At 38.3% G+C, this 24,979-nt stretch overlaps 1 protein-coding gene across 1 annotated transcript in view; it reads right to left on the minus strand.

Moving 5' to 3' along the window:
* Window positions 1–439: 439 nt before the first annotated feature.
* LOC116507428 (cullin-9-like) overlaps window positions 440–24,979 on the minus strand; it is a 52,800-nt gene continuing 28,260 nt past the window's right edge. The window contains exons 18-41 of the mRNA XM_032215550.1: window positions 23,048–23,143; window positions 21,861–22,036; window positions 21,089–21,222; window positions 20,808–20,993; window positions 20,035–20,150; window positions 19,326–19,508; window positions 18,972–19,129; window positions 16,780–17,014; window positions 16,465–16,636; window positions 13,826–13,971; window positions 12,823–12,931; window positions 12,324–12,520; window positions 11,979–12,238; window positions 11,514–11,877; window positions 11,061–11,201; window positions 9,044–9,208; window positions 8,793–8,956; window positions 7,529–7,622; window positions 7,126–7,200; window positions 6,599–6,709; window positions 4,736–4,853; window positions 3,611–3,744; window positions 3,344–3,435; window positions 440–1,966 (exon numbers count right to left, since the gene is read on the minus strand). Of these exons, the coding sequence (XP_032071441.1) occupies window positions 1,765–1,966; window positions 3,344–3,435; window positions 3,611–3,744; window positions 4,736–4,853; window positions 6,599–6,709; window positions 7,126–7,200; window positions 7,529–7,622; window positions 8,793–8,956; window positions 9,044–9,208; window positions 11,061–11,201; window positions 11,514–11,877; window positions 11,979–12,238; window positions 12,324–12,520; window positions 12,823–12,931; window positions 13,826–13,971; window positions 16,465–16,636; window positions 16,780–17,014; window positions 18,972–19,129; window positions 19,326–19,508; window positions 20,035–20,150; window positions 20,808–20,993; window positions 21,089–21,222; window positions 21,861–22,036; window positions 23,048–23,143 (3,828 nt within the window). The 3' untranslated portion in view covers window positions 440–1,764. The remainder of the gene's footprint in view (window positions 1,967–3,343; window positions 3,436–3,610; window positions 3,745–4,735; window positions 4,854–6,598; window positions 6,710–7,125; window positions 7,201–7,528; window positions 7,623–8,792; window positions 8,957–9,043; window positions 9,209–11,060; window positions 11,202–11,513; window positions 11,878–11,978; window positions 12,239–12,323; window positions 12,521–12,822; window positions 12,932–13,825; window positions 13,972–16,464; window positions 16,637–16,779; window positions 17,015–18,971; window positions 19,130–19,325; window positions 19,509–20,034; window positions 20,151–20,807; window positions 20,994–21,088; window positions 21,223–21,860; window positions 22,037–23,047; window positions 23,144–24,979) is intronic.

Consider the following 24,979-nt stretch of genomic DNA (forward strand, 5'->3'; position numbering starts at 1 on the left):
TAACAGATTCTTGCAAGTCTGAAAGTATTTCTCCTTTTTCTTTTAGTCTTCAGAATATTAGGAAGAGTCCCTTCTAAAACACCTTCCACATTCCCTCTGCTTCAATGGACTTTTACATGTTTTACATGTTGGTAGTCTATGGCTCTTCCTCCTTTCTCACAAGTCATTTCTACATCCCATTATACCCCACACTTGCTCTAGAGTGTAACAGATGGGTCTTGTGACATTGCACATACAAACTCTTCTGTTCTCTGTAAACGATGGAGTATTAGAAATCTGTTGAGCTGGAGAAACCGAGAAAATGGCATCATGGCAAAGGTTTCTATTAACTAGATACTTCCAAGATTATGAGGCTTCTCCCAACAACAACCTCCCCATTCCCATTAAATATTTTGGCACTAAAAAAGAATAGCAAAGCAGAATCAAAGAAAAGCATATAAAAAGAGAAACAGAAGAAAACCGGTTTATTTCATAAACAGAAGTTGTATAATTTTGGGGTTCTTTTTCATTTTCAAAAAAAGAGAAAGCATAATACTCCGAACAATTTTAGCTCCTGCATACACATACACACACATATATATGTATGTATACATATGTTTATATTGTATATATGAACCCTCTGAACGTCTATATCCTGCAGAATTCCCACCTGCAGAGTGCATTCCAAATGGCAAAAGAACATTAAAGAAAAAAAATATCTTCATGAAAGAGTTCCATACAAAATACAAAACCATTTCAGTTCAAAACATAAGCAACCTACAGATTTATCCAATAGGGTCATAGTAGGGCATTTTAACCAAGTTTGGGAGTTGTTTTACTTTTAAAAAAAACACCAGTTTACCAACATTCATAAGCAAACATTATATGCAAGCGTGCATCCGCACGTATGCACACCAGCACACACAATTTTTGTCCAAACGAGATGCAATTCAAGTGATTCACGCACAATCAATCTCCTAAATTGCCCTTTCACTAATTAGAGAATATCATTGTCCCTGGCACTGAATCTTGTAGAATAATTTATATTGCAATGAAATCAAAATCTCCGTTCATTGTTTTGGAGCTGTGTTAGAATGGAAATGAAAATGGTTCAGGCAGACAAGAAGCCTCTTTAGAGACTTTGCATATTTATGTACACTTGTGTTCATACACACGCACACATTCATGCTTCCATGTATTTACTGTATGAATCACTATTGGAGAGCAAAACTGAATGGGCACTCATAAATAAGGCTGTATTGCTATTAGGTCCTAGAATTTTAATTCAATGCTGGGCAAAATAATAAAGTCAGATATATTTTTATCAAATAAAACCTCTGGGTAAGTATTAGCTAATGGGCAATAAGGTACAGGGAATATGGGAAGGGATGCTGTGGAAACTTTCACATAAATTGATGATATACAGCGCTCTCTTAAAATTGAAGCCTGCATTGGAGTTGAGGCAATGGTCTTTTTACTAGACCGGAGCCTTATCTTATTCTCTAAGAAAGTTTACAGTCCTGCAGCCTCACTGCTCCCCAACTTTTTCATTTGTTTATTTGGCTAATTAACTTTGTATGTAATCAGGCACTGTGAATTTTCCAATAGCCACAAAGATCTATCTCAAAGTCAAGGTGCCCTTAATTGTAAACAATCATATAATTGACTCCCAATTAACTGAAATTCTCTCCCTGCAGTTTGTGACAATGATAGTAGCAGAATTAGCAGGGACAAGGTCGCCTGAAGGTCCTCTTCTTCAGAATTTGGAAAGTCCAAAGGTGAACTCTAATCAAATGGTTCATCTTCGTCGTCAAAAAAAAAGCAATCTCTCTCTAGATTTTCTGATTCATCGTCATAAGAAATATCATCATCATCATCGAGGTCTTCATCATATTCTTGCCACTCTGGAACATACTCATCTTCCTCATCTTCCTCTTTGCCCCCATCATCTGTATCAGGTGAATCAGATCCTTCATAAAAAATCAGCCTGTGCAGAAACAAATTTAGCATCATTTTACTTTTGCATTACAGTAGTCATCTAAATTCCAACAGGATACTTATTGAATCAAACTTGACTTACACCCCAATATGTTTGACGTGAGCTAATAAGGACTTTCCTCACTAGGAATTTCTTGATTAACTATTGGGGGTCCCTAAACCATATTTTTTGGGGTCAACTCAGAACCTCCGTCAACATTGCTGTTAAAATTCACTAGTATTGATTTCTACTGATTTTTAGCAAGGGACTAGTGAACTATAGAATGGATAGGCTTACTGAATATAAAACCATTTTTAAAAGGTTTTCTAAAACTGGGCAAACAAAAAGCAAGACAGGAACTTTCCATTTACATGACATGATGATACTGCCTTCAGTTACTTGAAAGTAATATAATCCATAAACATAAACAGACTACCTGCCTCTGCTTTAAATACTAACATTCATAATTAATATTTTTATATTTATATAATATATTTATATTTATATAATATAATATTTTATATTAAGATTTTCTAAACTGTAACAGAATTCAACTCCGTACTTGTTTTTACCAATGTTATTTTAAGAGATGCAAGAGGTTACTGTTATACTGACACTACATGAACTGGAGAAATGATAATAATGCATTACATTACTCAAGGAGCAGCAAAAATATGGCTTCCTTTGTTGCTCCCAAAAGCATCTTGTTTGTTCCAAATCTATATATATCACATCACTGATTTAAATACCTGACATTCAAATATACCTGGCTTGTTATGGAAAATATGTTATTTTATATGTAGAAGAAGGAAATCATCTCCTGCTTGACAGAAAGTACTTTGGTATAGGTAATCCTCAATTTCCGACTGGTTGCATAGCGACCGTTTGAAGTTAAACTGATCTCCCTCAGGGTACTTTCAACCCAATTCTGTAGGTCTGACAGTCATCCCTCTGGTCAAGTAATCAGACATCAGGCAACTGGCTCACACTGGAAGCCATATGCAGCATCCGACAGTAACATGGACATGTTTTGAAACACTTTTCTTGAAAACTGACATTTACCACAGGTTTTCAGTAAAGTCAACTTATAGCAAACAATGGGTTTGCTTTACGACTGCAGCATTTTGTTTAGCAATTGTCACATTAAAGGACATATAATCAGATCAGTCAAGTATAGCTGACCCACTTTGGGACTATCACAACTTATGACTGTAATGGGTAGACTCAACTATAGTCATAAATCAATTTGTTTGAGAACCACTGAGAAATACCATCTATCTGAATAGTTGCTGGCATGCTTGAATTAGGCTCCTCTTAGCCAGACTGCTTTTCACTAGAAACCTGACACCCAACTTACTATTCACATATCGCCATAAGAAAACTTACTGTTTATAAGCAGAAGTGCCATTAAGTACATTGGATAACTTAATCCCCCCCTGTTCGGAGCTTTGTCGAGTTTGGAATCCCACTCTGAAATCCTGCAACAAAATAAAAGATTGAAAGGATATAGCAAGATGCTAGAAACACTCTCCTAAAGAAAATGGAACCATTAAGAATTTAGATATAATGATTTAGCACATTTATTTTTGCTGCAATACTGAATTAGCAAAAATGCCTTTACTACCATATATATCTTGCCTAGGCAGGTATTACCTGAGTAGCATGATGCAGAATTGACAGGAGCCGTTCTTGGATCCTTCGAACCAACTCTAAACCAATACTAAAATGCTTTGCTTTGAGCAACCGAATGGAAGAGGCAAGATCTTGGCAGTGTAACAGCATCTCCTCTGAAAGAAAAAGCAGATCCATTTCCAAACGGGAGCACTTGCGAATGAACGAACCCAAGTGTAAAAACAAAAGCCAAATAAACTTGCTATAAAATGAAATTAATTCATCAGAAATATTATTTCAAATCACATTTGAAAAGGAATGGATGTTAGATTTTTATGAAATGTTAACAGGCTTGAGGATCTGGAAACTTTAGGATCCTTGGAATCCTTTTTGAAATGGCTATTTTTTTCTAGTAATTAAAAAATAGCATGTTTTCCATTTAACAGTTTCATGTATTTCAAGAAAAGACAAATTGCTGTGCACAATTTTATATATTGTTTTTATGAAATTGACTATGTGATATATTTCGGTGATTTATCTTAATTTATTGCCTTAATTTGGGAGAATTCTTTTTCTGTTTATCTGCTTAACTTTTCTTTTTGTTTAAATATTTATTTTTCTTCAATATTGTTTTTCTATTTATTCTTTATTTCAGGGATCTCTAACCTTTGGCAACTTTAAGCCTGGCAGACTTCAACTCCCAGAATGTTTTTCTATTCATGTGTTTTAGAAAACTGCAATACATTTTTGTAAAAAAGCAAAGAGGTTTACATCTCTGAACCTACAAATACAGCAGAGGATAATTTTATGCAACTGGAAATAAACTTACTTTTTATTTTAAGGAATGAATCCAGGATATGAATTTAACTAATTCTGGAAAGTCTTTGTTCTAAAAATGAAATGGAATATGTTGCTATATAGTCCAGAGTTAATAAGCTTAATGACTGGAAAAATATTACTTATAGTTACTTATTGTTCCTATTAGTCTTTATTTTGTTTATTTTACTCATTAGTCATTATTCCATTTTTCCTTAACTACATAAACACTATCCCTTTTGTTGGTGATTATGTAGACTTTAAAAAAAAATCCATATTACGAATATTGCCAGTATTCTCTGAACTTGTCTCAAATAAATGACAATTATTTGCATGTCAATAATGGCTCACCCAAAAGGATCTGCAAAGCATTAGTATGCAGCTCCAGATTCTCAGATTGTTGTTCCATGATATCCATTTTTTCTGTGTCCTGGTTATAGTAGCTGTAGATGCAGGAATATGCCAGGACCTGAAACACATCATGTATCACAACGCATATAAATCATAGATTCCAGTTGGAACCTATCCAATGGTTTCATTAGGGGCAGAGAGAGATGATAATGACCCCACATTCCAACAACTCTACTCCTCTCCTATGATATTCCCCTAGAAGAGAATTAGAATGAAGTAACTGGAAGAAGCTTGTTACACCATAGTACCACTTTCCTACTTAGAGCAGGAGAGAAAAGAATATTTCGTAGCTCAAATTTAAACCATAGGTGCTTGGAGGGAAATAATGCTAGGGTAAATTTCCATGTTTTTATATTATTTCTTTTATGAATACAGTTATGGAACATCCATAGAATGACAAAGGCTTTGTAATGAGAATCCAAAGAAAAACTAAGAATGAAAAAGCATTCTGGAGTTGTTTTTTTCTGAAAGCCACTATAGATTCTTCTAAGGCAGCGATGGCGAACCTTTTTTGGCTCACGTGCCATAAATGGGGGGAGTGCAGGCGGGTCATGTGCGGGCATGCCGCACTCATAATGCAATGTGTGACACACACACACACCCCAGTGTGCATGCACGAACTAAAGGTGCTCCCATCCCCATTTTTTTGCATGCTCTGTTCACCCTCCCCAGGCTCCAGAGGTTTTATAGGAGCCCGGGAAGGGCGAAAACAGCCCCCCCATCCCCCCGGAGGCCCTCTGGAGGCTTCAGCGACAGTCAGGAGGCTTCCCTGAAGCCTCCAAAGCACTTAAAATGACGCTCCGACCAAACCAGAAGTGACTTCCAGTTTGCTCGGAGCATCGTTTTGAGCGCTCCGGAGGCTTCAGGGAAGCCTCCTGAAGGTCGCTGAAGCCTGTGGAGCGCTCAAAACGACACTCTGAGCCTACCAAAAGTCACTTCTGGTGTGGTCGGAGCATCGTTTTGAGTGCTCCAGAGGCTTCAAGGAAACTCATGAAGCCTCCGGAGGGCCTATGGGGGGGAGGGAGGCTCTTTTCACCCTCCCCAGGTTCTGAAGCCTGGGGAGGGTGAAAAATGGCTTCAAAAAATGGTGAATTCAGCTGGCCATTTGCCCTGACAAATGGCTCCGCGTGCCACCTGTGGCACGTGTGCCAAGGGTTCGCCATCCCGGTTCTAAGGTATCTTCCAAAGAAATGTCTATGGAGATTTTCAGTCATCCAGGTCATGGCTGTTCCAGAGGTGCTTTTTCAAGAGGCAACTGGACTTTCTTGTTTTTCTTTGAAGATGGGAAGGAAGGAAGGAAGGAAGGAAGGAAGGAAGGAAGGAAGGAAGGGTTGATTGATTTAGAAATTTGCAGAGAAATAATCCTGAATAAATTAGGGAGAAAATTTAAAGTAAATTAAATTTAAAGTAATCGCTGAATTGTTTCAGAATAAATCAGAGCACATTTATGATTAGTATGCTTTGAATGTAAATTTGACAAAATACTATTTAGGCTTTGAATAGAATGAAACTGTCTACAAATACCTTATTATTCTTCATTCTACTGCATTAAAATATCATGTTGCAATAACATTTTTAGCCTTAATTTTACACTGTTCCCCCATTCCATTTTTGACCATTTATTTCCACTTTCATTTTTATGTTCACCATCCAATACAGTTCTAAGAACATGATGTGGACCTCCTCTGTTACACTTTCTACATCCTTTGTGGGGCTATACAAAGTATAAAATAAAAAACAGAATTGAAAAGAAGGGGACAATGCTGCAGAAAAATGGAGCATACATTGAAAGATGGGTCTTACTTTTCGTGCTTGTTCCAGCACTTTGCAGGCATCAACAACAAAAGTCAAGGTCCGAATCTGTGGCACATCACTGACAGTGGAAACTCTACTTCTTAAGTTCATAGCAAATTCCTGAAATTGATGAGAACTGCATCAGTTTTCTTGGTGTCTACTCTTATTTACTACATTACTCGGAAAAACATTATGCCTTTTTATGTATATAAAACTTCTAGGGTAATATTGAAAAAACAACGTAGAAGAGGATTACTTGCAGAGTATTTACAACAAAATGAAAAAGAACATGAGCTCTACTTTCCTGCTAAAATGCAGAAAGTACGGAGAAAAGGCGTCTTCTTTTCTAGTAACAAGGTTTGATTTCATTTATTGGTTTTGAAACAATCGATCTCCCTAAATTGCCTTGTCAGATGATGAAGTGATGACATATTACTGTTCTCAATGACTAGAATGGCCTACAGCTAAATATTCTAAGATGACCAATGCATAAAAGCTTAATGACACAGGTTCAACTAAAAAATAGTGATCCTGACCTTTGCTTTATGATGAAAAATGCACCTTTCATTATAGTCTTGGAAACGCTTTTCCTGTCGAGCTGCTTTGCTTACCTGAAGGAGAGAGAGGGAATGCATTTACTCACAGTAACAGCAAACATTTTTTTTAAAAATTCTTAGGCTGTAACATATAAAGTCGATTTCATACATACATTGGAAAAGAAGTCCAAAATTACAGATGTAATTATATTTCTAAAATGTGAGTTTGTAACTGATATACAATATAATGATAAAAAAACAAACAAAATATTATTTACCAAATGCCAGGATAAATTAAAAAAAAATACCTGGACTTTAGATTAAAAAAAGATCATATTACTACTTATATTTCCTTAGAAGAAAATATTCCTATATCGGGCTTGTCTTTTGCATAAACACTCACCATGGCAGAGCAGTTGTAGTAGTCCTTATGGGTTGGTTTCCAAGGTTTCAGGCAACGCCAACAAAATCCATGGTTACATTTGGCACAAGTCATACTGCATATAATGGAGATGAGGGCCATTAGTAAGATGTGGCCACCAACTTCATGCTTTGGATCATTAATGTGAAAAGTAACTCTAGGGCTCTTTCAGCTAAGTACACACTAATGAGCAAGATCCAGGTCCCTCCACAAAGAAATGTCATCTGCCAGGACCCAACAGGAAAATTTTGTCTGCCACACTACCCACCATTTGGAACTTAATTCCCCCGGAGGTCAGATTGGCCCCAACCTTATTGGTCTTCTGAAACATTTCAAGCCATGGCTTTTTCATCTGGCTTGAATCTAGTAACATGAAGCTTGAAAAGTGGCTGTGTTGATAGGAACGTAAGTGTATTCTCCAGCAGATTATGGGGGTGGGTAATGTTTTTTTTATTTTTTTATTGTTTTTTTATGATTTGTGAGATGGGTGGCCACATAAATTGACCAAATAAATAAAACACGGAAAGCCATACAGAATGGCACTACAATATTAAAAAAGAAAAGGAAGAAACATTGCTTTAAGGATTAAAATAAAAGCAAATACTAGAGAACACTTTCTCTTCCAAAACATGATACATAGTAAGGTTCAGGTGATGCTCTGCCTTACATCCAAACATGGTAAGTGAAAACACTAAATGATAAATATATATTCTTTAATCTCTATTTGGATTGTATTTGCCCTATGAGATTTCAGATCACACAAGAAGCAGCTAAGGCTGCAAATGTTGAGCCAAAAGGTGCCCAGACACCAAGAACTAATATGTAAGGAGGAAATCTAGAAAGTACTTTCTGTCCATCAAATCAAGTTTTCCATTCTAACTTTTCAAAGGAATAACACCCACATATCAACATAATTAAAGAGGGAGAAGAACGCTCTTTAAATGACAATGGAGATAGAATTGGTATTGTGAAAACTACTTAAGGAAAATGCCCCAAAACAGCAGAATGGTTTAGGTATGGTAGTTCCCACATATATAAAGGGCACCAGGATGGAGAAAATTGATCAACTAGGTGTTTCTTTGTCTTGCAAACTGTTGTCTCTAGAATGAGGAAGACACAAATCATTTGTGTCTTTGAGAGAGAAGGCATAATAATCCAATCTGTCAAATAAACCATAAATTACTGAAGTTTCCTTGTATATATTTTTTCCTCTTTATACAAAAATGTACTGAAAAAACATACTCACTGTAGACAGCCCTCATTTTTCTCTATTTGAGCTTGGCAGCTTGGACAGCGTTTAGATATGAGTTTGGCCAGGTGCTTACTCTGGGCTTCCACAGTCATTCCTTCATAGAAACCACCATCATCCATCCACTGAGACATGTGACTGCAGCTGGCAGGATAGTGGGCCTGTGAAGAATCCAGAGACTGATAAATGGTTCTAAAGAGAGAGAGAGAGAGAGAGCCCTCTGCCGCCAAGCTTCATGTTAACCTTACTTCAGGAAAATTGCAGCTGAAGCAGGAGATCCAAGAGCACTTTGAACAAGCTTCTCCATAGCAAAGGCCTTCCTTGCAGAGTATCTGATCACAGCCTTGAGGGTTGGTGCACCAAGTCAGGTTTGAACAGCATTCAACATAGCCTCTTAGAAGGGCTTTCTCATACTGTATTAAAAATGCATGAATGTTAGTTTTGGAGTTCTTGTTAAAAATATCTAGGAGATATTTGTGTTACATGCATATTATAAATCTCTTAACAAAAAAGGCAGGTTTTCAACAGGTTTCTTATTTTTTAAAAAGATAATTCTATTTAGAATAGCACCTTAATCCTAAAAGAAGAACATTTACTAATGTTGGGTGCAAAAATAACTACCTTATTCCTTAATAATTTCTTGAGATGAGATTTATCCCTTCATAAACTAATCTAATAATTTTTTTTCAATTAAGTAATATATTGTTATATCATTTTCTGAAGAGGACAGGCAGATAAAATGTTATAAATGAAACAATCAGCAAAATCAATTAGAATAGTGCATCCCAAACGTTTTCCTTCATTATTCAAAACCATTTAGCAGAAAGTCTGTATTTAAATGTCTTTGAAGACTGAGAGCTGAAGAAGCTTCTTGGGTGAGAAGCGAAACGTCTTCAAAGAAAAAGAAACGTCTTCAAAGAAAAACCAGAAAGTCCAATTGCCTCTTGCAAAAGCACTTTTGGGACAATTACAACCTGGAGGACTGAGAATCTCCATAGACATTGTGAGAGAGTGAGAGTGAGAGAGTGAGTGAGAGTGAGAGAGTGAGTGAGAGAGTGAGTGAGAGTGAGAGAGTGAGAGAGTGAGTGAGTGAGAGTGTGAGAGTGAGTGAGTGAGTGAGTGAGTGAGTGAGAGAGAGAGAGAGAGAGAGAGAGAGAGAGAGAGAGAGAGAGAGAAGTACAACAGTATGCAAACTAGTATATATGGATAAAAAATATTTTTTATTATTTCTTTTGTTTTGTATTTGGCTCTCTACAAAGTCATATACCAAGTACTTTGGCCAAGTACTCTTTAGATTCCACCAACACTCACTGCATAAGGAGAGGAGACATCTGCAGAGCAGATTGCTTCAATTATTTTAGGAAGATTGAGCTTTTTTTAAAAAAAATCTGCAGATAGTCCTCACTTAATGATTCGTCACCTAACAACCTTTTTAAATTACGAGGGTCTCAGCAAGGGTGTTTTACGGCCCATAAATCACTTTGGGTTGTTGTAAAACATTGTGCCATGATCAAGGGACGGCATTTCAGGTGCTTGGCAGCAGGCCTACATTTACAACTAGTTGTAGCATCCCAGGATCCCGTGATTGCAACTTGCAGTATTTTTTGCCACTTTCTCATTGGATGTGAAGGATTTCTTAATGACCATGTGAAGTTCCCAGAAGATGACCTAATTAATTTACGAGCCTCGAGACAAAGTTCAAAAGAAATCCATTCATTTATTAGAATCAACATTCAGGCATGATCTCCTAAGGAGCCGAAAATGACTTCCACTTAATTGCATTTGAACTTTATCCGTGTCCCCTCCCCTCTGTCTGGGTCATAAATCACATTCACCAACAAGGTTGTAGAAATATGAGATCTGGCTCTGGCCGAAGGTATGCATGGAATTCTCCCTCCAATGCCAACCCGATAATAGTCATGGCAACGCTTTACAAGTTGACAGACCATATAGTTTGCCTAATGACCATGGTGATTCAGTTAACAACCATCATTAATATGGTCATAAAATCAAGTCAGGTCCAAAATCCTGAGCCCAATTGTGAACGTTAAGCAACAACTATCAGTCACATACCACAAGAGAGTTTCTACAAATGTGAAATTTAGCATGCCTAGCATAATGGATTAACAGCTTAACCTTCTGTGACCAACTTTCAGGCTTCAAGATATAACAAGCATCCACTCATAAGAACAAAATTCCTTTCTGGAGGGGATTGACGCATTTTTCAATCAGCTAAAGCCAGTTTTTTATAATTACCCTGCTTACCTTGGCAATGACTTCTTTGGAGGAAATGATAGAGCGGATAAAGGCAGTAGTGGGTTGTGCAGGGCAATCAGAAATGGGACAAGTGCAATTCAGAATCAGGTTTTGTTCAATCCGAGTAGTCAAGTATTCATTCCAGCAGGACTAGTTAAGAAAAAAATAAAAATAAAAATGAAGGCAGAGGAAGAAATAGGGAATATTTCAACTGCAGTTTACTATGGATTATAAAAGAAAATGCTATTAAATTACTTGGGAATGGAAACCAATTCTAAATATTGACAACGTTCTTTCATGGATATGAATAAAGTCCACAGCAATCCACAAAGATGAATGAAACACAAGATGAATGTTTCAGGCTTACAGAGGAAGATGGCAGACTAACGCACTACTACTGTGACAGAACGAAAGAAATTGCTCCCCCTCCCAAATACCTATTTCACGGTAGTAAACTCTTACCTTACAGCAGTAGTGCATACAACACAGAAGAGGCAGATCGTCTGTTTCATTCAGAGGATTCACACAAACTGGACAGTGGGTGACAGGGCTTGAAGGTGGCTGAGGATTTCGCACTTGCAGCCCTGAGAAAAACAGCATTGACTCTTGGTCTTCTGTGTATCGCTGAATCAGAACATCCACATTCCACTTACAGTGTATCAGCAGATGTTGAGCTATATCTGCAGTCACGCTTAGAGTATCTGACACCTTCTCCACTGTTTGGGTCATCAGCAACTCAACTTCTTCTTGATTCATTGTACGTCCCATAGGCAAGAGTACCGTCTCCATCAGAACCTGTTCTGTGTCAAGGCCAAAGGTATCCAATCTGACAAGAAAAGCCTTATCAAGAACAACAACAAAAACAACAACAAAGGATGGCTTTCACTTTCTACTGTATATGCAGAGCACATTAACATACAGCATTACCTTTTGGTTGTATCTGTCCCAGAAGCGATCTTTGATTTTTGGTAATTAATGTTTTGAAAAATGAGCTGGGCTTGACCCCGGTGAGGTGTGGTGGGCTCTGCCGAAATGTACTCCAGGATATGTGGGTTATCCTCCTGGCGTTGGATGTAACCTTGGCTCAGTAGATGCAGGATGCAAGAGAGGACATCTGTGCTACTACAGCAAAAGTTCAAAAATTTCAGGGTACTGCCAACCTCCCGTTTCTGGCATGCATCAATCACCTGAACAAGGTAGAAAGAATGAATGAAGAAAATCTTCTTTTTGGCTGCCAACTCAGTAAGGGGCTTAAGTCCTTGTGTTCCATACCTTAAATACCAGGTTGTCAATATGCATCTCTTTCTCTGCCTTCAGGATCTGGACAAGGAGACAGCAAATAGTATTCCTCTTCTTCTCCAGAGCACAACCCTCATTTTCTTCCACATTCAAATACATCTGTTTGGGCAAGAGCCACAGGCGCTCACCGGATGCCTGGCTCAGTGTCCCCTCATTCAGCCTCAAAAGACCTAGCAGTCAGAGAAGACAGGGACTGAGCAGAGCTAAGATAATTTTGCCTTCCTAAATTCAGCTGTATTCTGTGACACATGACTAAGAAAATTCTTTTAACTTCATCACTAAAGTTGAAATGAAGCTTCATCACTGAGTCATGAAATCAACTAAAAGCTTATTTAATGATTCTGTTGTGAAGAGTTTAAGATGGAATATATTTTATAGACAAATAAAAGTCATAATTCCATCTGAATTTTCAGACCAACTTACATACTCTCATTATCCCCTCTCATTTTACAGGAATGTCCTCTGTACTTACTCTGCTTCTGGGTGAGGATCCCATTCTCCTTTGTCAGAGGTTTCAGGGCATGACTTAGGAGGACAGGGGAGAGACCTGTGACTTCTAATAGTACCTCCACAGAAACTTCCTATAACCAATAAAAGAAAACTATAAAGTTAAACATATAAAAAAGGAATACAAAGAAGAAAGCAGTGACACCTAGTCTTTAGCCCCTACTGTAAAGAATATTGCAAATTAATAACACTTCCATTCCGAGACCCTACCATGTTTACAGGAATATGTGCTAGTGACCAGGAGAAGAGCCCCTGATAGTTTCCCAGTCCAGAGCAGAAAGAATCAATCAATCCAGAATCACCAATGGTTCAGCACAATCATCCCGTTCAGAATAACTCAGATCATATTAAGATTCAAACACTGTAGAAAATATCAGGAAACTATTTTTTTTATAAGAAGCAGTCTCATTGAAAGTTATCCTATACAACTGTGTGCACCTTAAATTTATTTATTTATTTATTTATTTATTTTTAATTATCAGATTCTCTGTCTTTATAAGCAATGCCAGTAAATAAAAGACAACAAAACCCCTAAGCCACCTCCAGCCTAAATCAGGCAAAATAGCTAGCTGACTACAAGCTGATAAACAAAAGTCATTGATCCAACATTATGCCACTACACTTACCCTAGTCAGGGAGAAAACATTCTTATCTTATGAAAAGGACAAATTATACATATCTGTACCAAACAAAAATCCAAATAGAGCATGTTCAAACCAAATTTCCTGATGCCTCAGTACAAAACAAATCCTTGGGAAATGCAAGGATATGCGTTTCTATTTTTCAATAACATGCTTTCCCTTCCACAAGCCAGAAACAGGGGAAAGGAATGGAGAGGCTAAATAACAATTATTCTATTCCTAGCCCAATCAATGTCAATAAAACTAAAGCAGATGGATAAATACTAAGTATAGGTATGAAGCAATTTCCTATGATATCAATGAAGTAAGAATCAAGGTAGTCAGGACCTCCGCATGGTTGAAGCACAGAAGAATATACATTTGCAGGGTGGACACTTGCAGGATGTAGCCCTGGTACTTTAGTTCAGCATGACCCAGCCATGTCCACTGTAAACGTTGTGGCTTTGTATGTTCCATCCCAAAATGGCTCCGGCCTAAAAGAGAAAAAGTAGAGAAAAATACACTGAAAGCTCATCAAAACATTTCTATATTTCTATAAGCCCAGTCCGGTTTAAAAAGTAAGAAGCATTTGTGAGAATTCCATCAATAAAAATATTAAAAAGAAAAAAAAAATAGCACACTAAGTTTGACTCAGGCTTAATCTTGCACAACCTCTTCTGTCTTCAATCTTAACTTTACTTTTGATCTTTTTGGGTGTTCTCTTCTCTAATAATAAAATTTATCTCACCAATACGACACACTTTCTCTCCCGCTTTGCTTCTGTTCTGGAGCTGTCCCAACTTTCAGCAGCTTCAATGGCTGCTATTCTGTGGCCGGAAAAAAGGGCTTCTCCTGGATCTACCACAGACTTTGTGAAGTCCCTGGGATCGGCAGGATGTGCCCTTCTCTATCACCGTCTCTACGGGACGGTTTAGGTCCAAAAGGACCATCCAGCAGCAGAGATATCGACGGCAATCCTGGAGCTCCAAGATCGTACCTTGTATCATCGCAACATCAGCCCCACCTCCCAAGGAGGACTCTTGATATGAATAAATGCCAACCTTTCAATGTTGCTTCATATTTTGATAATTATTTTTATCTGCTTCTAATATTATACCTTGTATTATAGCTTGTTCTGAATTAGGGAGCCTTACTATAAAATTTAATTAATTAAAACATCTCATGGTCACTGAGTACATTACTTATCCCTAATAAAGGTGGGTAACAGCATGATGGTGTGCAACAGAAGTTGAGGGTAATGATGGTAAGTTTTACATCCTGCCATTATTCTATACAACTAAAGGTGGAGTTTTTTGCATAATGTTTCACTCCTGTTTTCCCTGCATAATAACTCTGTGAAGTAGGAAAAAATGATAAGAAATTTTAAGAAATGCAAAACACTGGCAGAATGACAGTAATCCATTGTGAGAAATACCGTTTCCCTGAAAATAAGCCCTCCCTGGATAATAAGCCCAATTGGGCTTTTGAGCACAAGTACTAAAATAAGCCCACCCCAAAATATAAGCCCTCCCTGCAAATATTGTAACAAAGCAGCAGCCATGAGGTGGCCACCTCACTGCCTCCTGCACCTCAAAAATAAGAACGCCCCAAAAATAAGGCCAAGGACTTATTTCTGGGGAAGGGGGGTGTCAAAGGAAAATAGGACCCTGTCTTATTTTCGGGGAAACGCGGTATCAAAAAAATGAAAAAGGGCTGAGTTGAAAACAGTGTTTTTGCCTATTTTGTTATAGAAATGTTGATATGTCTGAGGGAAAAAAGTTTAATGAAATGAAATGAGAATAGATTAAGGAGTTTGATAAGTAAACAAGAACACATAGTGTTAATACTGAATGGGTATTGAATGGGTGTTGAATGAATGTTGACTGAATACAAACTGAATGACCAGTATAAAAAATGTACAGTGAGGTGGTTTGGTTACAAAGAGAATGAGGATTGAAGAGCAAAACAGATATATAAAGAAAGAGTGTGTCAAGAAGAAAGGGAAACCTGGTGGCAGCCATCCATCATTTCTTTTTCTAACAATACCATTTGGATCTTTTTGGAACTAGAAACATTATTATAAGTAAACAAAAAGTGCTTTTTCAAGAGACAACTGGACTTTCTGATTTTTCTTTGAAGACATTTCGCTTCTCATCCAAGAAGCTTCTTCAGCTCCAATTCTCAATGAAAAAATAAGACAAAGTAATTTTACAATTGAGGTTTTTAAAGAGAGAATGGAACACAACTTCTAAGAACTGAAATCACTTCTACCAACAGAAGTATTGAACAGGTAACAGAATTTATAAAGAAGGCACAACTAACACAGAGCTGAAAAAGCTTCTTGGATGAGAAGTGAAATATCTTCAAAGAAAAATAAGAAAGTCAATTCGCATCTTGGAAAAGCACCTTTGGGACAACCATGACCTGGAGGACTGAGAATCCCCATAGATATTAGAAGTAAATATTATGCCAAATAACAGTGTATACTTTGCAACCCTCTATCGGAGTTTCCTAATCATCTTTTTAAATCTCCAACCACTTCTAATTTAAAACAATAAAATGAGGTAGGCACAGAACTTGTCAAGTGCCAGGCAATATTCCAGTGACGTTAGCCATGTTGGAAATTTAGGGTCTACACAATTCTTTGCACTTTAGAAACACTGAAATTTTTACTTCTAAGATAACAGTTATTCTAACTAAATATGATTTTCCTTGCCAATTGATTACTACGTACCTTACTCCTATAATTGATCAGTTGTTCCAGAGATAATAAATATTTATGATGGTCTCTCTAAAAATCTACTGAAATTTCTTTAGCGGAAATCTACGCTAGTAATTTTAAGGTTTGTGAACCCCCCTCCCCTTATTATAAAGTCTCTGGGTGAAGTTTTTGGTTTGCTTACCAACAACTACACCAGGATTCAGTGGGAACTATAAAGAACACTCCTTCCTAACCCAATTTGGATTAAGGATAGCCTCATACTCACTCTGGGTATAGAAGTCTGCAAACTTTCTCAGCTGCTGACTGAGGGAGGATGGGAAAAATCTGGCAGGGTCTTCCAGGTAGCAGAGGGGAGAGATGGTCCAACAACGAGGAGACAAAGCCAATACCTTCACTTCTGCCTCTTCCTCTTGAGAAAATGGTTTATCCTCCATCATCTGGGAGCAAAACAGATGCAATATCAATTTTGTGACTAATAACAAGACATTCTTGGCAGCAATCAACCAGACAAAAGAGACTTGAGAAGACAAAAAAACTTTTAGTTGAGAGGGCCACTTTGCTTTAGCTTTGTTCTTTTCACCTCATTTTCTTCCTCCTCCTCCTCCTGGTTTCCTTGTTGATCTAGTTCCAGCAGATGCTTGTCTAACTGCTGCAACTGGAAAAGATGAAACTGTTGCTGCTGCTCCTCCATCTCACTCAAGTTCTTCAGCATCTGCTGAGGGAAACGGTTGGGGAAGCAGATCCCAATGTGCTCCACTACAGCAGATTCCAGCCACGTCTTCCCTTGAGACAGAAGACGATCCCCTAGATAGTATCTGGAGAGGCAAAGTGTTCAAGGTGAAATTCAGAACAAGGCTCATCAATCAGCCACCCTTATTCTCACAGTCCTTAAGGTATGCTTGGAGATATAGGCATATTTCGTTCATAAGGAGCCAGGTTCCTTTAAAGTACAGATAGTCCTCAGCTTACAACCACAATTGAGCCCAGAATTTCTGTGACTAAGCAAGACAATTAAGTGATTTCTGTCCCCCATTACCTTTCTTGCCACACTTGTTAAGTGAATCACTTCAGTTGTCATGTGGTTAACTTTTATTAACTGTTAATTGAATCTATCTTCTCCATTGATTTTGCTTGTCAGGTCACAAAAAGTGATCACATATGACCAGAGGACATTGCAACTATCACAAATAAATACCAGTTGACAAGCGTCCAAATTTTGTTTGCATGACCATGGGATCAGTGCTGTTGTAATTTTGAATAGTCACTAAGCGAATGGTTGTAAGTTGAGAACTATACACTATAATACAATAGCAGAGTTGGAAGGGACCTTAGAGGTCTTCTAGTCCAACCTCCTGCCTAGGCAGGAAACCCTATACCGTTTCAGACAAATGGCTATCCAACATCTTCTTCAAGACTTCCAGTGTTGGAGCCTTCACAACTTCTGAAGGCAAGCTGTCCCACTGATTAATTGTTCTAACTGTCAGGAAATTTCTCCTCAGTTCTAAGTTGCTTCTCTCCTTGATTAGTTTCCACCCATTGCTTCTTGTTCTACCCTCAGATGCCTTGGAAAATAGTTTGCCTCCCTCTTCTTTGTGGCAACCCCTGAGATATTGGAACACTGCTATCATGTCTCCCCCAGTCCTTCTTTCTATTAAACTAGACATAGTTCCTGCAACCGTTCTTCATATGTTTTAGTCTCCAGTCCCCTAATTATCTTTGTTGCTCTTCTCTGCACTCTTTCTAGAGTCTCCACATCTTTTCTACATCGTGGTGACCAAAACTGAATGCAGTATTCAAAGTGTGGCCTTACCAAGGCATTATAAAGTGGTATTAACACTTCATGTGATCTTGATTCTATTCCTCTGTTTATGTAGCCTAGAACTGTGTTGGCTTTTTTGGCAGCTGCTGCACACTGCTGGCTCATATTTAAATGGTTGTCCACTAGGACTCCAAGATCCCTTTCACAGTTACTACTATTGAGCAAGGTACCACCTATACTGTACCTGTGCATTTCGTTTTTCTTGCCTAAATGTAGAACCTTACTCTTTTCACCACTGAATTTCATTTTATTAGATTGTGCCCAGTGTTTAAGTTTGTCAAGATCCTTCTGTATCTTAAGTCTATCTTCTGGAGTGTTGGCTATTCCTGCCATCTTGGTGTCATCTGCAAATTTGATGAGTTCCCCATTTATTCCCTCATCCAAATTATTGATGAAGATGTTGAAGAGTACTGGGCCTAAAACAAAGCCTTGGGGTACTCCACTGGATACTTCCCTCCATGTAGACGCAGTTTCATTGGGGACTATGCATTGAGTGCGGTTGGTCAGCCAGTTACAAATCCATCTGGTGGTGATGCTGTCTAACCCACATTCTTCTACTTTATCTAGTAGTAGGTTATGGTCTACCTTATCAAATGCCTTACTGAAGTTCAAGTAAACTATATCAACGGCATTCCTCTGGTCCACTAATTTTGTCACTTTGTCAAAGAATGCAATAAGATTAGTCTGGCATGATCTGTTTTTGACAAACCCATGCTGACTTTTGGATATTACTTTGTTTACTTCAAGGTGTTCGCTAATTCGTTGCATGTACCTCAATTCGTTAAAACAGAGCTATATTTATGTCCTTGAAGACATCTTCATCCAGATTGAAGGAGCAGCAAGATGCTTTATCATTACTGCCAAAAAGCTTCCTACCTGAGACCTGTCTACTCTGTTAGTAAAAGTAGTACATTCATCTTTCCCTTCCTTCTTCCTCTCCACAAAAGCCTCACCGGTAGAATCGCTCAAAAGTGTTGGCCAACTCCAGATCTGCTAGGAAGAGGACGGGTTCCAGGCTCTGCTGTAGGCACTGAAAAGTCTCCACGTTACCCGAATCTGCCCAGCTCTGTTGGATCCACCGGTCAATGTAACGGGCAAACTGCTCACTTACCTGGAGATCAGATTAATATGTTACTTGCCAAACATTTATTTAACATGTATTTCTTTCTGTCACATTAACCAACTACAATTTAATAACTACTTTTGGAAATCTTGGGTAACCACATTATTTTTTTAGAAAACAAATTTGGGGTCTCAAGTTGTACGTCTGTGTTTTATGGAAATATCTACCTGATCTCTTGACTTACATGCATTGCTGTCAGGAAAGAGAGCTGTAACAAGCCTCCAGAGAAACCATGGCATAAGGCCAGCATGAAGGAAATCTGTTGTCCAAAAAGCTCCTCCATGGCAGTCCGGAGACGCTGGTAGGTTCTGCAATATTGTTCCACAAAATCAGTGGCCTGCCAGGAGGACTCCAAGAAACATTTCACCTGGACAACAGAGAAGAGGGAGAGGCAACATTTCAACTTTTTTAACTAGCTTAGTGGGACCTCACCTGGGAAAAGTTTTGTTAAGAAAGTTTAACAATTTTTCATTGGATTCAAGCAAATTTCAAGCCCAATTGTTATTTGTTCAAGATGGTCCACCTAAATATTTTAAATAATTGTCTGTTTATTTGTATTCATAATTGTCTAAAAGCAACTAGGAGCCATGTGCTTAAAATTTAACAATAAACTCTACCTAACTTAGCAGAGAACAAATTTGGAATAAACATAGTTTCACATGAGAGCTTGATTTCACATCAGCCTCTCTTTGAAGCCACAGAGCTCCTGATACAGTTCTCTAAAGATGCCTTAACTTGTACCATGAATTCTAAAGAAGCATGAATGAACTGGCTAATAGCTTATGATAGAAGGTGTCAGTACAAAGACCCCAAAGCCTGCATTAATACGATTCCCTACTGCATGCACACATTCACCCTCTTGTTGCTGAACACCACCTTTCAGCCATCCTTACCTGCTGCTGTACTACATCTTTCCAGCATTGTGTGATGCCTGTCATCCCACAGGGTTTATTCACTGCTGGCTTGATAACTCCTGAGCTTGATTCCTTGTTCTTACCATTCTTCCCATCTGCAAATTGCATGTTACACAATATTAAAGAGCCATACAAATCCCTAGTTTTTAGTATGACACAACAATCCTTAAAGCACCCGACAAATTGACTCTCCTGAATAGGTGGGATTCTATTACCATTTCCCAAAAAGTCTGTTCCAAATAATTACGTTTATATGATTGTAAGACAAATAGAAATTTGGTGTACCTTTATAATTATACCTATTAGAAAAGAGGGTTTTTCAGACACTAGATAATTTTATTTGGCTATACCCAGGGCATTTGATAGGGAAAAAGCAACAATCTCCCCAAAGATACTGGTTTTCACATATTCTTGGCATTCTATTAAATTCAAAATAGAAAGGAAGGAAGATAAAACAGGAGAGAATATTTTACATTATTTCCCCTCTCAAGACTGTAGCAAAAAGATTTTTGACATACAGAGCTAACAGAGTCCCCAAATACTTGTCTCCAACTTCCCAAATCCTTTACAATTTTTCTCCAGTCAATAATTCCATGCCATCAATCTTTACAGTATAATCTTACAGATGACATGTGTTCTTGTAAGTATGACCATACAATATATCCAAGGGTATACACCCTTGTGTTACCATTCAACACTGGAAGAAGGACTTGCCCCCTTTTCACTTATTTGCCCCAAAGGAGGACACTCACTGGTTTTAACAGGAGGTTTCAGCTCCTCAAGTTCAGGGCCAGAAGAATCCACGTGCACTAGCAAGTGGCTAAGGCGCCGAACACGGGAATTAAAGATGGAAGCTCGGCTCCTGGAATTCTTGGCTGCATCCAGATTTTCCAAGTATTGAGTTAGTAACCATGACATGGGGCTTATGCCACTAGAGTCTGGAAAGAGAAAGACAGTTAATACATCTGCTTGGAATGAGAAGGGTTAAGCAAGACCTGGTTTTAAAAGACTTGCGCAGGGAAGCAACCAGTACCTGGAGAGGTGATACTCTGCACCAAGGGAGTAATCAGAGCTTCCCAACAGGTTTTGCCTAGAGCCTGGGCAGCCTCATCATCAGGAAGGAAGCGATTGGCAAATACTTGCTCATGGCGCAAGGCACTGTTCAATCTGCAGTAGGAAAAAGATGTAGCTTATTTGGATTGTAAAAAATAAATTCCATAATGTAAAAATAAAAAAGTAATACAGTGAGGAGGCAGGCACTTAAGATACCATGATACATTGCTTATATGTTGTGAGTCACCCAAAATCACTTATGTGAGATGCGTGATCATACAAATCAAATCAAATTATTAATATTAATAATAGCATCTGCCTATCCCAGGTCCTTGGAATGGACTCAATAGATGAGCAAGAATGCCAAATTTAGTCTAAACAACTGGCTGACTGTACAATGAACCATAAAAATGCATGGAGCTGCAACCAAGGCAAAATTCAGATAAACAAAATCTAAGTTTGGGGCAGAAATGTAACTTCAGAAAGAATCATAAACATAAAGGGAAGGGGGAAGGAAGGAAGGAAGAGCATTCAGACTTTACAAGATTCTGTTACTGTGACTCAGAATCCTATTTTGATCTAACTGGAAGTACCAACACAAATTAACGAGCAGGAACATGGGTATCTTAAGAATGTTGGCCAGTAGCAGTGCTCATTTCTTTGATTTGCAAAAGCCAGCTCTGGGGCAGACCCTGATCCTTAGGACAGCCCCGAGGAAAAGGACAAAAGAATTATATCAGAAGAGGCCTGACCTGTTGAAAAGTTGCAGCAGCTGCATTCGATCTTCTAAGATTTCCTGGCACCATGTGTGTGCCTTGGTGGTATAGAAGAGATATGTACGCCGGCACAGCTGCTCTTTGAAGATGGGCCAGAAGGTGGGCTTGGGACCTAGCACCTCAATGCCACGCACACGTGTGTCAATGCCACCCTGTAAATAACACAGTTTTCTCCAATGGGGAAATACTTTTCATGTAACTCCCTGTCTAATATGCAGAGATATTTCTATTTCATTTGCAGAGCATTCAATTTTTACAGTTGAACAATGCATCTCGTATTACTCATATTACTAACAACATAAAAACAGTATTCTATCAATTAGAAAATTATTATAATCCTTTTTTGCAGGAAAGCAGCTATGAACTGTGCAATAAAGGAATGCCAGAAGGTCAATATTTCGAAGGGGGAAAAAACCCAAATAAAATAAAATTACATACAAAAAGGCAGCATAAATTGTGATTAAGCTAAAAATAATTTGTCATCCATCATACCGTATAGCAAAATTTATATCTTCTCAGACATGCAGTTATAATTCACATAGCATATTTTCTCTATACCATTTCCAAATATAAACGATAAACACCGTATTTTTCGGAGTATAAGATGCACGTTTTCCCTCAAAAAAGAGGCTGAAAATCTGGGTGCGTCTTATACACTGAATATAGCATTTTTTTGCCTCCCAAAAACCTGCCCCTTCACCAAAATGGCCATGCATAGTTTGTAGGAGGCTTTCAGAGACCTCCTGGGCGCTGGGGAGGGCAGAAATGAGCAAAAATGGGCCGTTTTTTGCTCATTTTGCTGCCCACCGGAACACTCTACAAGCCACCTAAGGGCTATTCGTGCTCTTTTTTTGAAAAAAAAAAAAACGGGCCTGTTTTCGTGAAAAATGGGCCGTTTTGGGGAGGTTTGCAGAGTGCAAAAAGTTTTTTTTTTAAATTTGCCTCTTCAAAACCTTGGTGCGTCTTATACTCCAGTGCATCTTATACTCCGAAAAATATGGTAAGTGTCAACTTACTGTTTGGAAAATGAAACACATATGAAAAGCCTAATCCGACAAAAGATCTATTTTGCTGACCAGTTTATAGCCATGGGTCACAATTAGGATGGTTAAGCACAGCTCTTTAGTCTTTGCTTTGTTTCAAGAAACAACATTCAGATTTACCTGTTGACAGCGCTTAATTTTGATCTGTATAATTGGCCAGAAGCGGCCCATATTCTCCAGAAGAACTACCCTATTGGCTGTAGGTAGGACATTCACCTGTTAGAAAAAGAGCCAAAGTTTCACCAAGATAAGAAATGCAAATGGAGAAAGCAACCTGCCTTTTTCAGATGTAATGAATTAATGTAATTAATAATATATAGGGGGTTATAATGCTCACCCTATAAGAACAGCATAAATGTATCTAGTGGGGCAGGAGAAGAGGGCACTCCTTTAAGTCTGAAGTGAAAAAGTTTATAAATACAAACTCGAAGAGCCCTTCTCCATTCTACTAAAGTTTTTAAGGACAGGAAGAACATCACCCATTATCAACAGAAGAATATACCTTTCGTCAAGAACTGGGAGATTTCTCTCAATTATTTCTGAAGGTAGCATAGAACAAAAACAGATGTGAACAAAACACATATGATTAAATCTTCTCTACCACCAGTATCCCTTCAGTTATATTTGTAAACCCTAACCTCTGAGCCCTAGCATTAACACTGAGAATCACACAGAAACTTTCAATAAAACCACCATAAAAAGTTTGGGACTACATGTTGAGCTACATGTTGGCATTTAAAACATGGCAATAATGCAACTCCATCCTTATTTAATTGAATAATGGAGAGGGGGATCTTCTTACTTGGAGAAACTGTTGGTTATTTCTATTTTTAACAGATGTCAAGTTCCAGAAAAAAACTAGTTATAAACTACAAGAATATATTTTCAGTGAGGCGGTAGAAAAAAAGCTGACAGAAATTATTAGATGTCTAAGAAATTACACTTCGGTTGCCACATTTATCTGACAGTCAACCAATGCAAACATTAAGTATATGTGTACAAAATCCAAATGTACTTTCACATTAATAAGCTTTAGCTTCAACCATGCACATATACATCTCAGTGGTTAAGTAACAATATTTGCTTCTGAAGTTTCATCATCTGTCACTCTGATTCATTAGTTAGATAGCAGTTGAAGAGAAACAATTCTACACCTAAGATAAGTATCACTGCTGGGCAATATAGCAATAGGAAACCAGACAAATGTTTTCACACAATATATAGCAACTTGGTTTGTTTGATAAGATATAAATTGAAAGAGGCATATGTCAAATTATGTCCCAAACATATTTTTACACAAAATTTCAATTGTGTAATTTGAAGAAATGAAATATGGTTTGGAGGGTTAGAATGAATCATGTAAAAGGCTGCTTGTACACATGCACAAATAGGTTCTTAATTAGACATGTGTTCCCATAAAACAGTTTTGAGATAAGGTGCACAATAAGTGCTGCTCCCTAAAATTAAGTACAGGTAGTCCTTGACTTACAACCATTCGTTTTGTCACTCTTAGAAATTACAATGGTGCCTTATGTCTTATAACCATTTTTCACACTCAGAACTGCTGCAATATCCCTGTGGTCATGTATCAAAATTCTGACACTTGTCCCAGGGCCATGTAATTACCTTTGGCCAAGGGTGTCAAACTCAAGGCCCGGGGACTGGATCTGACCCTCGGGGTGCTTAGATATTGCCCGCAGGGCTGCCTTGGAAACAGCAACGGACTGGCCCGCAGGGCTTCTGACAGCAAAAATGGAGCTCGGGAGGGCCGCAAACTCTGTTTTTGCTGGCAGAGGGTTGTAGGAGGCTGTCACAGCCAAAAATGGTGGTCCTCCTGAGCTCCATTTTTGTTGGCAGAGGGTTACAGGAGGCTGTTTTCTCTGGCAGTGCACTCGAACCACCACAGGCGCCCCCAACATGAGTGACATTGATCTGGCCATACCCACTCCAGCCCCCTGAAGTCAAACACAACCCTAATGTGGCCCTCAATGAAATTGAGTTTGACACCCCTGCCTTTGGCAAGCTTCTGACAAGCAAAGTCAATGGGGAACC

Source organism: Thamnophis elegans, chromosome 4 (genome assembly GCF_009769535.1).
Source record: "Thamnophis elegans isolate rThaEle1 chromosome 4, rThaEle1.pri, whole genome shotgun sequence".
NCBI classification, from domain to species: Eukaryota; Metazoa; Chordata; class Lepidosauria; order Squamata; family Colubridae; genus Thamnophis; species Thamnophis elegans.